The 15058-nt window shown below is 36.1% G+C and overlaps 1 protein-coding gene and 1 pseudogene across 1 annotated transcript; one reads left to right on the top strand and one right to left on the bottom strand.

The window, feature by feature from the left end:
• Positions 1-1775: 1775 nt before the first annotated feature.
• LOC113358464 (putative E3 ubiquitin-protein ligase UBR7) lies at positions 1776-5434 on the bottom strand. The gene is made up of 5 exons (XM_026602055.1): positions 5118-5434; positions 4797-4955; positions 4179-4439; positions 2260-2961; positions 1776-2109 (listed from the first exon to the last, which is right to left on the bottom strand). The coding sequence occupies exons 1-5, from the start codon at positions 5196-5198 to the stop codon at positions 2023-2025; spliced, it is 1290 nt and encodes a 429-aa protein (XP_026457840.1). The 5' UTR covers positions 5199-5434; the 3' UTR covers positions 1776-2022.
• Positions 5435-6289: 855 nt separating this feature from the next.
• The window catches only part of LOC113360550, a 48606-nt pseudogene continuing 39837 nt past the window's right edge, over positions 6290-15058 (top strand).

Genomic DNA, 15058 nt, shown 5'->3' with positions numbered 1-15058 from the left:
TATATTCAGGTTAAAACACAATAGAAGCAATGATATCAACTTGGCAGACTTGGTAATGAAACAGGTGCTAGCTGTTTCATATTGTTTACAAGAAAGCTATAATGTAATTTATACGTCTGTATTTGTTAGTTGTGTTATTGTTCTGCACTAATTTATTTTCATCCGATTGTTTTATCGTGGTCACTAGGAAATATAAATCATTAATTAATTGTGATAAACCATTTTATCATTAAGAAATTAAGCTATATATATATGTTGACCGCTGGAATAAAATGTTAACATGGAACTATAGAGCTAATGGTTTGCGTAGAAGGCCATATAGATACTTTCATCGTGTAGAACGTAGATGCGAGTTTAAATAAGTCCACTCTCAGGTTAGGCAAAACCGTTGCATTACGATAAATGGACTTCTAACTGAACAATCAATCAACAAGAACTGCAGTACTGTTACAAAGCCCGGACGGCACACATCATATTCTAGTAAGTAAATACATAATGTCATCTTTATCTTTATATAGGTTTCTTCCCTCGTTAAAGCAAAGGAAAGAAGGGTTGGAATACTTGAGTACATGAATTTATTTATAGATTTCCAACTATGAGTCATGCATGCGTGTAAAGAGCGACGCGTCTAGGGACGGACCAAAAACGTGGACCAATCTCCTGGACAGTTGAGATCTATAGGGGGTGGGATTTTAAGATGTAAATTGGGCCTGCAAAATTGATATGAATGCTTGGATTTCAATGGTCCATAGACTATAAAATTTGGTTCACCTTTGATTAAGGAGAACATCACATTTTCTGTCTTTTCATATATCATTCTTCAAGATACAGTTCTATCAGGTGATTATTAAAAATATCTTTTCATATTTTATTCTTCATGATGAAACTTATGGTACATTTTTATCAGGTGGTTATTAAAAATGTTCTTATCTGCTACGAATAAAGGCGGGTGCTTTTGTTTTGTTATTAAAAATGTTATTACAGTGCATTGGAGATTCTGGTTATGAGATTCGGTTTGGAAATTACTTTGTTCTAGAAAAGTCTTTGATGCTTACAGTGCCTTTTAGGCTTCCGATCACTTTGGAGGTTTCCCCGTTTATTTATTTAAAAAAGTCTTACAGTCAAAATGACCGGATAGATCCCTTAAATGTGGTCTAAACTGATTTAAGGGACCACCTAAAAAATCACCAAATGATTATTTCCCCAAAAATGTAACTTTAAATCGTATTCCTAAAGACTCCAAAACCAAAACTCTTTTCCAGTAGCAAGTACCATGTCGAGCAGAGATACACCGCGTAACGATCTTATCTCCAAGGGTGCGGCGAAGTTTTTACACCGGCTGCCGGCCCGTCTAGACGCAACCCACCTAAAGACTCATCCTATATAAAGACTCATAAAGACTCATGACTCATCCTAAAGACTATATAAAGACTCATGACTCATCCTAAAGACTCATCCTGAATACTATATAATACTATATAAAGACTCATCCTATATAAAGTATAAACCCAACTGAATACTCTACGACTCCTATGCTCAAATAACCGAACACAGTTACCATGTGCATATATTTCTGCATCTGTGTATGTAACATGAAAGTACGTACAAGTGCTGATATTGGTATATTCAACAATCACTGTACATGTCAGTCCTCATGTCAAAATACAAATGAGATACATATAGGCAGAGGTTGCAAGATTCGGGATCTGCCAAGTACTCTTCTTGACATAAGGACGATTTCAAGACAAACCCAACTTCCGAAAAAAAAGAATTCGAGGCGAGTCCTTCTAACTGCTTCCATAAACTTAATATATGAAGAAGTATATAGTAAGAGAACCCCACATTGGTTTTACTGGTGAGAGTGAATTAGATCACCTCACTTTACCACATACAACAAAATGTAGCACATCTGTCTAAGTTAAAATACTAAATTTAGAAACTATACATTCAGTTTTAAGGTCTTGAATAGTCCAAAACCCAAAATAGCTAGGTAAGGCTACCAGGAAAAGAAGAAGCTGATTCTTACTGGGAACGGCGTTTCTTTGCAAGATTTTCAAACACCTGATGGACATCAGATGGTGTGATAGGCTTCGATGAATCAAACGACTCCTGCAGAAAACCACGTATAAATGATAGAGAGCCTCTGAAGGTGAAAAAATCAGAACTCCTTATTCTAAAAGCAACTTTCAACCCTAAATATGTTGCATAAAACAAGTACTGCCATGAAAAATTATATCAATAGGAGAAAATGGGACATACCAAGAAAGAACACAGCTCGTTCTTCATGTCTGCAATGCCACTCAATATCTCAATTTTCTCAACATGACCGAATTTATTGAGAAAATTCAGCTCGGCTCCTTCCTCTTGTTGCAACTTCTCCTGCCTCTTCTGTTTTCCCATTTTTTCATATTCCCCAATTGAGTCCTCCTTCTCAATTAAGAACCTTATGCCCTTCTTGGTGTAGAATTCAATGCACTTCTCACACCTACAAAGAAGATCTCTCCATACTTTAGAAAGAAACATGGGCTTATTCTTCTCTAGAATGAATGGAGTAACACTCAGATCCAGCCCAAGAGCACATTTGGGACTAGAAATGGTGTCACCAGAGAATTCCTCAAAACCCCTTTTCTTCTCTGAAGATTCTCCAAGTAACTCATCCCTGTGAGGCAATACAGGTTTGAAATCAGCACAAACAATTGAAGAAACCATTTCCATGCTATTCTTAAGATTCCCAGAGGCTTTATTATCATCTACGAGAGAATGACCGGAGACGTTCTCAGAAGATGCACCCACTGCATCTGTTAAAACACTGCCGTCTTGGTTACCATCTGTAGAAGCCTCACCTTCCTTAACTGCTGCCCAAATTGATGGAGGGTAAAGAGACAAGAAAGAGACCTTCTTTGCACATGCAACACAAATGAATTCCTCGTATAAGGGTTCTCCTTCCTCATCTCTAGGTATCTGTATGATGAACAAAGAAGACAATGCAAATGTATATTCTGTCAGATGAAAAAAAAACTAAAAATTTGAATATGAAAGTAACCATATAGATAAAACTATATATTCTGTCAGATGAAAAAAAAAAAACTAAAAAAATTGAATATGAAAGTAACCATATAGATAAAACTATATAGTTTCATCGACTGTCATAATTCTCACCAAAAAGGGTAACAACAAAAATATTCAAAAAACTGAATTTTGAGAGTTAACAAAGAAACACACACACGCACGCTAGAGCAGATACAGTTGATGGCAGTTTATACGATGCAAATCAACATGTGGGTGTAAGATCTTGGGGGAATTGTGACGAGTCTTCTACCATATTATTGTAATTAGTTTGCTTGCTACATTTTGCTTTAGGTTTACTTTAACTTGTTTCCTTAATCATGATAGTTTCTGCTATTCTCGTGTTAGAAGACACTTGATATCAACTGTCACATCCCATAACAGTTGGTTAGTTACATAAGTTGGTCGGCAAGCAAGTGAATTTGATTCAAGTGAAAATCATCTCTAAACAACTGACAAACATCCGAAAATATAATTATAGTGCTATCCACAAGAAATTGGCGTACAAGATGGAAACTACAAACAATTTGCTTCAGGGAAGAGGTTTTAAGTTGTGTAACAAGTTCAGGGTTACTAACCAATTAAGCTATTGGAACACATACAACCAGGATTACCCTGTTGCAATCAATAATGTCAAATGCTTGATCCTTGATGAACAGCCCATAATTATAAGACATCTATATTCGATGTTTGCTAGACATAGATACCCTGACCTAGTTAAGAGAGCCCATTCCGCACTTTATACAACCTGAATTATAAAATTAACAAACTTGGAGAAAAACATGAGATGCGGAACATTTCAAATGTCCAATGATATATCCAGGTAGGCTCCAAAAGTAAGATATAAATTAGCAAGCAGGTCCAAAGACCGGGCATAGCAGTATAAACTAGCATCTGTGTTTGAAAACACCAATATTTCAAAAGTTTATAAGCAGATGTTTTAATACCAGGATGAATGACAGTGGTAAATGCAGTTCAATTTTTACCGAAGCCAAAATTTAAGTGACAGAGACATGGAAAGCAACACAACTACTATTTCAGTAACAAAAAAAAAATCCAGAAATATAATACTAAAATAAATAGTCAAGGACAGGGAACGTAATTCAACCCACCTCATCAGAGGGTTCAAAACCTAAATGGTTCTCATGAAGCCAATCTTCACAAATACAGCACTGTATCATCTCCACCTGCTCTTCGACATCTGGGTCAGGATAAGGGCGATGGCATGTGCAGTATGCACCTTTAAAATTCTGGTTGTATGAGTTTTCTGAATTTACTGGTTCTCTATCTGCCATGAGCTTGCAGTAGAACCCTCCAAACTTTGAATTTCCACAATCACACCTGAAGTTTCTCTTCGTCCACAATTCTACAATCTTATGCAAGTCATAACGAGAAAATTAACAAGAATAAGACTCTATATTTAAGTAAAATGTTTCATACTTCAAAAGGGGGGAAGCTACTATTGTATCGAAATGCAAATATGATACAGTGTCAGTAATAAAATTATACAAAATACTTGAGTAAAATTCAAACTTCAAAGACTGAGACACAATCGACCAACATATAACAACTCCTATAAGTAATTTGAAAACCAGATCAACACAGGCCAAACAGGATCTCAGATAAACATAAGTGAGAAACCCAAAAGAAAAAAAAACCAGTGTTTAATCCATTCTTAACAAAACTTAAATCAAAGTAATTTCTCAACAAATCAAAAGGAGGATATTTACCTCATGACCGTCATGGCAAGATAAGCTACAAGCTGTACAGACACCAGCATTGCCATCAGGAGTACAAGTAAGACATGAGAAAATAGCTTGTCTCTTCATGTAACCCTTTGAGTATGTACACTCTTTCCCTTCATCACCTCCCAAAACCAAATCAGCTTCCTATGATACCAAATCAAGTTAACAGAAAATTAACCAGAACCAAAGTAAAAAAAAATACTGAAGTATAGATCAAACCCTAGTTTTAATCCAACATTTTTACTAATTATACTGGCATTTCAAATAAAACCCTAATTTCAAAATTATAAGAGATGTTAACCGTACCAACTCTTGTTCTTCAACATCCTTAAGGTACTCCTGGATTGATACAGTATGCTCCGTTTCGTCCTCAAACACATCAGCCATGATTTCTAACAATCGAAGCTTTTGCTCAAAATCCAAAAGAAACCCTAAATTTTATAAGATGAATACGAAATACTTAAAGAAAAGGTAGATTTATGCCCGTGGAGTAAAGGTCTTCGATTACTGAAGAGGAAAGAAGTTTTTCAAGTAAAGAATCTAATGAAACGTTTCAAACATTTTTAGGGCATCGAGGGAGGGTTTCTGAAGCGGGGTATGAGCGAGAGTGGGGGGAGTGGAGGGGCTATTTTTATATGTATTTCTGAGCCGTGTGGGCTTTTAGTGATATTTTCCCGCCATTTGTATCAGGCCCCAAAATTTGTCGCGTTACTTGCGACCTGCAAGGGCCGCTTTTTACGGGTGTGTGCCCGAACCCGATATGTATCTGGGTAGGTGTTTCATCGGTTCCGGTTCTACCAACCGAAACCGAAACCGAAACCGAAACCGACCCTTTGACCCCCTGGCCCAACCGTGGAAGTACCACTACCAATGCGTTCAGAAGAGCTTGGTGGAAATGCACAGATCTTTGGAAGTTGGAACAAGTAAAATACCAAATCAATCTATAAATCTCTCTCTGGTTCCGTAGACCATAAAGAAATCGTAATACCAAGAAAGATGATATCTCATCAAACAAAGGAATAAGTTTTCTTATCGATCCAAATCTTCCTAGATGGCAATGTCAAAATTGTCGTCACGCACTTTGTATCGTCGGTGTTGATTCTTACGTAAATGAATCCACTTTTCGTGCTAGAGTTTTATTCAATCATCTCTTAATTCTTAAATTTTGTTTGTTTTCTTTCAATTTTGACTTGAATTTCTTGCAACTCTAGAACTTTCAATGAATGCCCATATTAGTAGTTAATCTAAATTAGAAGATGGGATAATTTAATCGTCGATTCTTTAAATTGAGAAAAAACAATCTTTCTTTCTTCAAATATTAACAATAGTTCAGTATTATGCTGACGTATTTGGACTAGATTAGCTTAATTCCAAGAATCTCAAATTGGCAACCTATATTTTGCTTCCTTTGCATCCTAAGTTTCAATGGATTAAATTACTATTTGGCTTTAAAATTGTTTGAGACTCAAATTTTAACCATGTTGCTTGTACTGAATCTTACATGGGGTTAGTCCTCGAGTGATTTCGGGGGAGTTGAGTGTATTTTAAATCTCAGGGATTTTGAGAGAGTTTGAGAGAGTGTAGGGAGTTTGAGAGAGTTTTGTGTTTTTGAGTGCAGGGAGTTTGGGGGAGTGTAGGGAGTTTGAGAGAGTTTATTAGAGGGAGTTTGGGGGAGTTTGGGGGAGTTTGAGAGAGTTCACTCCTAACTCATTCTCTTTTAAGAAACAATAAACCCTTATTTGCAAATAACATTGATCTTTAATCAAAAGAAAAAAATAAATGAAAATGATCATATCTCTGTATCAATAGTATGTTATTTTGTGCAACGAGATAATTTTTTTTCCCTTCAATTTAACGGTCTCCATACAATTCTAACTCCCTTTGTTCACGAACATTTTCCCACATATCATCCGCTATACTCTTTCTCCATGCATTAGCTTCTTGACGTTGTTGTTCTTGAGTTTGTTGTGTCAAAATTTCATCGTCATTTACAAGCGTTGATGGATGGCTATCTTCCTCTTCCTCTTCCTCGACCGGAAACTCATCTGAACGGCATTCTTTTCGTAAGAAGTTGTGTAGGCCTGCACAAACTGTCATTATCTCCGCTTGCACCTGATACGGAAATGGAGGTTGAGACTTAAAGATCAAGAAACGAGACTTCCCAACACCGAACAATCTTTCAACTACATTCCTCAAAGAAGCATGACGCATGTTAAATAATTCTTCAGCCTTTTCAATGACACCCATGCAAAGTAGCAAGCCAATTAATGCATGATGACATAACAAATTATGAAGATAGCTGTAAAGGAATTCTGTTTCACCGAAACACAGTTTCATATTGTCCAATCTTTATGCAGCAGTAATAATACTTACCTGATCCTCTTGAAATTTTTACGGTACACTTACAACTCAATATTCCACAACACACTCAAAAATCATAGCATTCCAACGGTTCATTAAAAAGATACATTACTCAGAACCCGACTACTTTCAATACGTGCATACAGAATTCAGTTCCGGATTTCTCACACTTTGGTGTACTTAAAGTGATCAGAACTTCATGAAATTTCTACAGTAGGTAACCTTCATATATACAAACATCATACTAAAATTTCAGCTTTGTCCGATAAGCGAAAAAATGAGATAAATAGGAATCTGTACCCTATTCGGGATTTAAACTCAGCAGACCATAGTCATATATTGTGCAAGCTTTGCAGTAGCAAACGTGACCTGATCCGCGTGAAAATTTATTGTACTTCTATAACAAGGTAAACTAGGACATACTAAAATTTCATCATATTCCAACGGTTGAATTTAAAGATATCATTATAACAAAAGCACCGTATGAATTGGCTAAAACACGCCAATACGGAATGAAGTACGCCACTGTGTTGAACTTTGGCATATAGAATAGAAGAGAAGTATGTGTCTAAATAAGATGACTTAACAAGTGATAGTGATTCTCAATGACACCCATGAAAAGTAGCAAGCCAATTAATGCATGATGACATAACAAATTATGAAGATAGTTGTAAAGGAATTCTGTTTCACCGAAACACAGTTTCAGATTGTCCAATATTTGCAGTACTAATACTTACCTGATCCTCTTTAAATATTTACGGTACACTTACAAATCAATATTCCACAACACACTCAAAAATCATAGCATTCCAACGGTTCATTAAAAAGATACATTACTCAGAACCCGACTACTTTCAATACGTGCATACAGAATTCAGTTCCGGATTTCTCACACTTTGGTGTACCTAAGTGATCATAACTTCATGAAATTTCTACAGTAGGTAACCTTCATATATACAAACATCATACTAAAATTTCAGCTTTGTCCGATAAGCGGAGAATGAGATAAATAGGAATCAGTCCCCTATTCGGGATTTAAACTCAGCAGACCATAGTCATATATTGTGCAAGCTTTGTAGTAGAAAACGTGACCTGATCCGCGTGAAAATTTTACTGTACTTCTATAACAAGGTAAACTACGACATACTCAAATTTCATCATATTCTAACGGTTGAATTTAAAGATATCATTATAATCAAATCATGCAATTTCTTACCAAGATCTTTTGAACCACAAATTAGGGTTTTGACAGAGAGAGAGTACCCACAAAAAAAAAACTATACACACAATCAAAATAAACAATCATGGAGATCAAAGATATGAAAAACAATCAAAATAGTATACAAATCAAACTATTATAAACAATCATGGAGATCAAAGAAGAAAAAAAACATACCTGGAAAAAAACGTTTCCTCTTCTTTCTCCTATGGTTTTCTACGCACCAAACTCCTTCCCAAATCTCTACTCTTTTGAGAGATTTGTTGTGAGACCAAAATACGCTAAAAACTCCTTCTAACTCCCCAAAGCAACCAACTCCCTAGTATTGTAGGGTTTTATGACTAACAGGGAGTTCAAGAGCTTTTTTTAAACTCCCCAGCGACTAACAGGTGTTTTCTAGAGAGTTTAGGAGACTCCTCTAAACTCCCCCACGACTAACGGAGATTTGGAGAGACTCCCTCAAACTCCCTCGGGACTAACAGGAGAAAACCTAAATACATTAAAATCTCTCGAACACTCCCACGACTAACCCCCTGTTATTGTTTCAGTTTGTTAGAGCTTCAAATTTTCCAATTTAATGTAAAGGATAAGCATGTGTTTCAGGAATGCAGGGCTCTTCTATTCATGGAGGAGAAGGTAGTGTTATGGCTTCAACTAAAGTGCGTTATTCCTTTATTGTTTTTTCGAAGCAAAAAAATTACTCACCAGTTGGTGTTCCTCCCCGCCTCGTGGTGGACCAGGTGATGCTAGTGCGAGTGGGAAAGAAATGGAAGATTCCTTTGTTGTGTTGCCACCAGTTGTTACGTCCATGTACAATAGTGAATCTGGTTCAGATGGAGGAGCTCATTTACCGTTATCTTGGGGAATTCCTGGTAACCATTTGCATCCAAACAATTCTGGTTTCTACTCGAGTATAACTGTTTTGAAATGTGCATTTGATATTGCCACCAAACTCAGGTATAATGCTCAAACTTCACTTTTATCTTTTCATTTTGTTTTAGTATTCAAACTATTATCCGTCACCATGAATCTGAAGCTTTTGTTATAAACCTTGTGAAATTGTTACTTTCTGTTGTCGTATACATCATTAACGATGTTCTCTAGTTTTCTTTATAGACCTTGTTTGAGTCATTTTTACTGCATGTTCTATTAATAGTGTTGATATTAAGTCTATTTCCTCTATGAAAGTGGTGAAAATCAGCTTCATATCCCCTAATTTGTCCATCTTTTTAATAGGGTTTTTATCTTAACTTTCTAATTTGTCTGTCATCTGGTTCTAAGCATCTTTAAGAAGCTACCATTTCCTTCACACTTAATAAGAAATTATGTTACTCTTTTTATGCAATTTAGATTCTTTATTATGTAACGGTCTTCTAGGTGAGTTTTGAAATATCTTGTCTTACGTGTTTTTCGTTTTTACTGGTTTGTGGTTACCTTTTCAAGATTTGGGAAGAAGAACGAAGATTAGAAGCAGCAATCGAGGAAACTGAGAACCAGTGGATAAAAGTTGATGCGGAATTGAAGGATTTGGAAGTAAAATCTAACCGCTTTAAAGATATAGAAGAACGGTAAGTTGTAGCACCTATTCTTTGTTTACTCACAAGTTGTAGTAGATTAGATTACTATTCATGAAGGTGCAACATTAGTTGGGTCTTCTCTTTCTTCTACCCACTCCACCCCCAAAGATTGTTGACTATCTGTATGTTTTTACTGGCACGAGTTCAACAATTTTTAGTTTTAGTTAACCTGACATCAGGTATTTTGGTCAGTCTTATCTGATTGACTCCTTCGGCTAGTGCATTTTAAAATCTTTCGGTATTTTTATGTAAATATGTTGGTTCTTGGTTTGTGTATTTTTTTAGAACTTAGAGTAGATATGCAAATGATAACTGGTAGGTTCTTAGGATAACAACTATTTCTTTGGCTTGGAACTCTTATTAACGGCATAGATGCCTTTCTAGTAAAGTGGTAAAGTGATAGGTTGTTGATACCACAACTCGTGTTCAAAACTCATCACCATCTAATTCCTACCGCCCAACCCAATCAAAATGAAATAGCACAAACTTTATTCACTTCCTTAATATATCACCCCTTTCATATTATTCACTTCAAGATTTTCTATTCACCCAAAGGGGTTTACCAATCTCAAGATTTAGGGCTTTAGATGTGTGGACAGTATTGCTAGGACGGTAAACAGGGCGGTGACTAGGCGTGGAGTAGCACTTCCTATTAAATAAACAATGAACCACTTTGAAAAAGCGGGGGTCTAACAACCACACCTAACATTTCGTTCGGCAATCTGAGTAGGACAAACTCCAATATACTTTCAAGAGAATCAACTAGACAGTTAGACTCAATCTATAGAAAAGTATATTAGGGAACGATATCTCTATTTCTAAATTCAATACGCAATCAAACAAATAAGAATTTGTAATATTTATTTTGATTGTTGTTGTAGTAATGAGGTTCAAACTCTCGGACTTGTGAAGATTAAATTTAAAGATTTAATAAAATTATATACAAAAATATTAACAAAGTGGGCGAGAGGTAACCAAGACACTAGAATCCACCATTACACATGAATGATTTCAAATATTTCATAACTCTAATTATCCTTTTAATCCTTTATTTCTTAATCCACAAATAATCAAACATATTCTCAAAAATTAATTGTATCCCTTAAGCATAGATTATCTAACCAAAGCATAACCTATCTAATTGAATCACAACTAATGAAGAAAATTATGTAAACTTTTAAGAACTCTGCAAAAGCAGTGATTGAGTGAAAATGAAATAGTTACCCATTGTTCATGTGTGAATAGCTTCATCCATTGCCTTGGTTACGAGAGAATTAGCCGCTCATCATGTTGTAAAACCTCTCAAAGAATTTCATTGATGCTCAAAAATGGTTTACAAATGATGATAATATGAGAAATACAATAAAACCGGGTTTGGAACAATTATATTTGTTACAAACCAAAGAACTACGACCCTCAGTGACAAAATAAGACTGTTGCAGCTGTGTCGCAAACGTTGTAGAAAATAAGTCTGCCTGATGTACGACCCACAGGTGTGAGTCGTTATTACTGTAGAAAAACGACTGCTGGTACAGGTCCGTTCTTCGTGTTCTTCGGTGTTCTTCAATGGTAGCAGCAGGTGGTCTCTCTGCAAATTCGATTTTTTTGACTCTGTGATGCTCTAAACTTCCCCCAATCTCTCCCCCTCACTTCTATATGATCCCCTCACCCTATATATACTCAACAGCAGCAAAATATCACGCCATAACTCTCACAAATTTTCATTAAACTCGGTAGTGAAGAAAAATATTCTAGGAATATTTTCTTCCCTGTTTTAGCTTCTCACGTGTTTCTACAGCTGCAAAATCTCCTCATTTATCTTCTTCACGGTCCAGAGTGTTGCTAGAGTCATCATACACGAGCATAACACGCATAAATCTTCCAAAACCCGTGAACTATTCTTCTCATGCACGGGCTGCCCTGATTCCTTGTCACGGATTTTCCAGCCAAATTTGATTGAAACAAACACCCATACCAGCTCTTTTATGACATATCACAACTACCCATGAAGTTTCATCCCTTTAGTCCACCTAGAACATCTGCAAATTTCGATCGAAACATTCTCAGAGAGCTGCCACATTTTTCCCGCCATTTTTTAAGTTTCAAATGAAGAAGATGGTGTCCCCCCTAACCAGCTGTGGGGTGCGAATAGCAACTTCCTTTTTGGGGTGCCCCTTAGCAAAATCTGGGCTCCGTATAGCAAGTGTCCTCCGGGGGTGTTCCGAGTGATTTTTCGAGCCGATTTTTCCAACAATATTTATTTTCCAAAAATACCTAAAAGTACACAAAACACCATAATAAGGACGAAAACGAGTACCAACAATACGAAATATTGAGGACAAATTAGACACATAAATGCGTCTATCAATTTGCGAGCCCGATTGAATAAGATAAATAACTTGAACGGTACCAAAGACCAATGTTCAAGTGTCAACCAATTTATATCAACAACCAAAGGTTGGATTATCTAATTGATTGATCTTAACGCACAACCTGTGATATTTCTATTATGTAACAAAATATAATGCGGAAAAGAAATAACACAAACACCATAAGTTTTGTTACCGAGGAAACCGCGAATGCAGAAAAACCCCGGGACCTAGTCCAGCTTTGAACACCACACTGTATTAAGCCACTACAGACACTAGCCTGCTACCAATGAACTTCAGACTGGAATGTAGTTGAGCCCTAGTCAATCTCACACTGATCAAGGTACAGTTGCGCTCCTTACGTCTCTGAATCCCAGCAGTACTCTACGCACTTGATTCCCTTAGCTGATCTCACCCACAACCAAGAGTTGCTACAACCCAAAGTCGAAGACTTGATAAACAAATCTGGCTCACACAAAAAAGTCTATTGGAATAGATAAATCTGCCTCCCACAAAAATAATGAGTTTTGTTCCGTCTTTTGATAAATCAAGGTGAACATGAACCAATTGATAAACTGGACTTATATTTCCGAAGAACAACCTAGTATTATCAATCATCTCACAATAATCTTAATCGTATGGAAGCGAAACAAGATATTGTGGAATCACAAACGATGAGACGAAGATGTTTTTAATTATTTTTTATCTTGCCTATCGAAGATCAATCTCGAGCAAATCTTAGAGAAGATAGTACTCAATACGATAGAAAAGTGCAAAATCAGAACACGCAACTACAGATAAAATAGTTGAGTCTGGCTTCACAATCCCAATAAAGTCTTCAAGTTGTTAACCTACAGGGTTTCGTGTAAAACCTAAGGTTAAAGGAGAATCGACTCTAGTCGCAACTAATATCACGCAGAAGTGTTGGGATTAGTTTTCCCAGTTGCTAGAGTTCTCCTTTATATAGTTTTCAAATCAGGGTTTGCAATCAAGGTTACCTTGGTAACAAAGCATTTAATATTTACCGTTAGATGAAAACCTGATTAGATTCAAGCTAATATCTTTCAACTGTTAGATCGAACTTAGATTATTATACACAGATGAAATGTACCTTCATTTAGGTTTGACTAACCATACGTAAACGTGTACACTATGTTGGCTCAACAGTAGTTAACCGAAGTTAGCCATATGAACACTCTTATATCAACCTTATTCATCTTAACCATAACTAGTTCAAATGACTCAAATGAAACTAGTTAAAGAGTTGTTCAATTACTATATTCTCATAGAAGTATACAAGAACACAATTGAAGCAAAATCGGTTTGATTCACTCGAATCAGTTCATGAATATTATAGCCACGGTTTGCAAAGATTGCATTACTTATTATATAAATGTATTAGTTCATGTCACAACCGATTTTAGAACTTTAACCATTCAAGTATGCAAACGAGTATGCATACTTAAGTAGCCGAACCAAGATTGGTTTTCGCCAGTGCGAACGGGTACGCATACCTCCAAACCCGGCAGAAATTCTTGGATATGAACCTTACGCCAGTACGCATACGGGTACGTGTACTTAGGTTCCCGGAATTCACAAACCAACAGGCACGCATACGGGTATGCATACTATGGTTCCCGGACATGGATTACATATATGCAAGAGTGCATAACATGTTCATAATCCAATATTGGTTAAGTGTTCTATATTATATTTCAATCATTGAAACTTTCTCAGATGATGACAATAGCCGTTTTCACACAATATTAACATCAAAGCAATTTTCAAGTTATTGAAATAATCATAACGAAACACTCTAAGTCTACACCAAATGATTATATCACACAAACCATGTAAGATGTTACTCGGCAATTTTCACATGATCATCTTTTGACTTTCGTCAAGAATATAAGATGAACTTGGTTGAAGCGAAAGCTTACCAACATATATTTCGATAAATATGTAAGCGAGTTAAACTTAGCTCGAAATATCATATGTGCATAATAGAAAACTACGTAGCACTACGACTTATGTCTCAATATAGGAGATAGGGTAGAAATAGACATTTCAAGTGATAGGTGAGTTTCAGTCTCCACATACCTTTTGTTGATGACTTTCAGTCTCCACATACCTTCGTCTTCAAATGATGAACGCCATGAAGTCAAATGCTCAACTACACAATCTATCCTAGTCCGAAATATCTATAACTATACTAGAAATCAAGACTTATAGTTTTGATAACTAACATTTGTTAGAGCACTACTCGGTCGAACTCGCATGCGTTGTTATCTCAAGCATGTTTGTCAATGATAGTGATCAAAACTATAAGTCTTGATTTCTCTCCTATCTATAGATGTCTCGGACTAGGACATTGATTGTGTAGTTGAGCTTAGTTTTCACGGCATTCATCATTTGAAGACGAATAACTACTAAGGGGAGCTTGCGGAACTTCATAGACAAAAGATATGTGGAGACTTGAACTCCTCTATCACTTGGAAAGTCTATTTCTACTTTATCTCCTATATTAAGACATAAGTCGTATTACGATATAGTTGTCTACATAAACATTTGAGATATTTCTCGAAATATGTGTTGGAAAGCTTTCGCTTCGACCAAGTTCATCTTATATCATGAGAAAATTGTCGAGTAACATCTTACATGGTTTGTGTGATACAATCATCTGGTGTAGACTTGGAATGTTTCGATAATGATTATTTCAAT

Source organism: Papaver somniferum, chromosome 3, assembly GCF_003573695.1.
Source record: "Papaver somniferum cultivar HN1 chromosome 3, ASM357369v1, whole genome shotgun sequence".
Lineage (NCBI taxonomy): Eukaryota > Viridiplantae > Streptophyta > Magnoliopsida > Ranunculales > Papaveraceae > Papaver > Papaver somniferum.
Note: the sequence above shows the minus strand (reverse complement) of the source record. Positions and strands in the feature narration are given on the sequence as shown.

Coding starts and splice junctions, on each gene's coding strand:
- LOC113358464 (XM_026602055.1), bottom strand. CDS start 5,198: ATGGCTGATGTGTTTGAGGACGAAACGGAGCATACTGTATCAATCCAG. Junction 4,440..4,796: donor CTTGCCATGACGGTCATGAG/GTAAATATCCTC, acceptor GACTTGCATAAG/ATTGTAGAATTGTGGACGAA. Junction 2,962..4,178: donor GTTTTGAACCCTCTGATGAG/GTGGGTTGAATT, acceptor TTCATCATACAG/ATACCTAGAGATGAGGAAGG.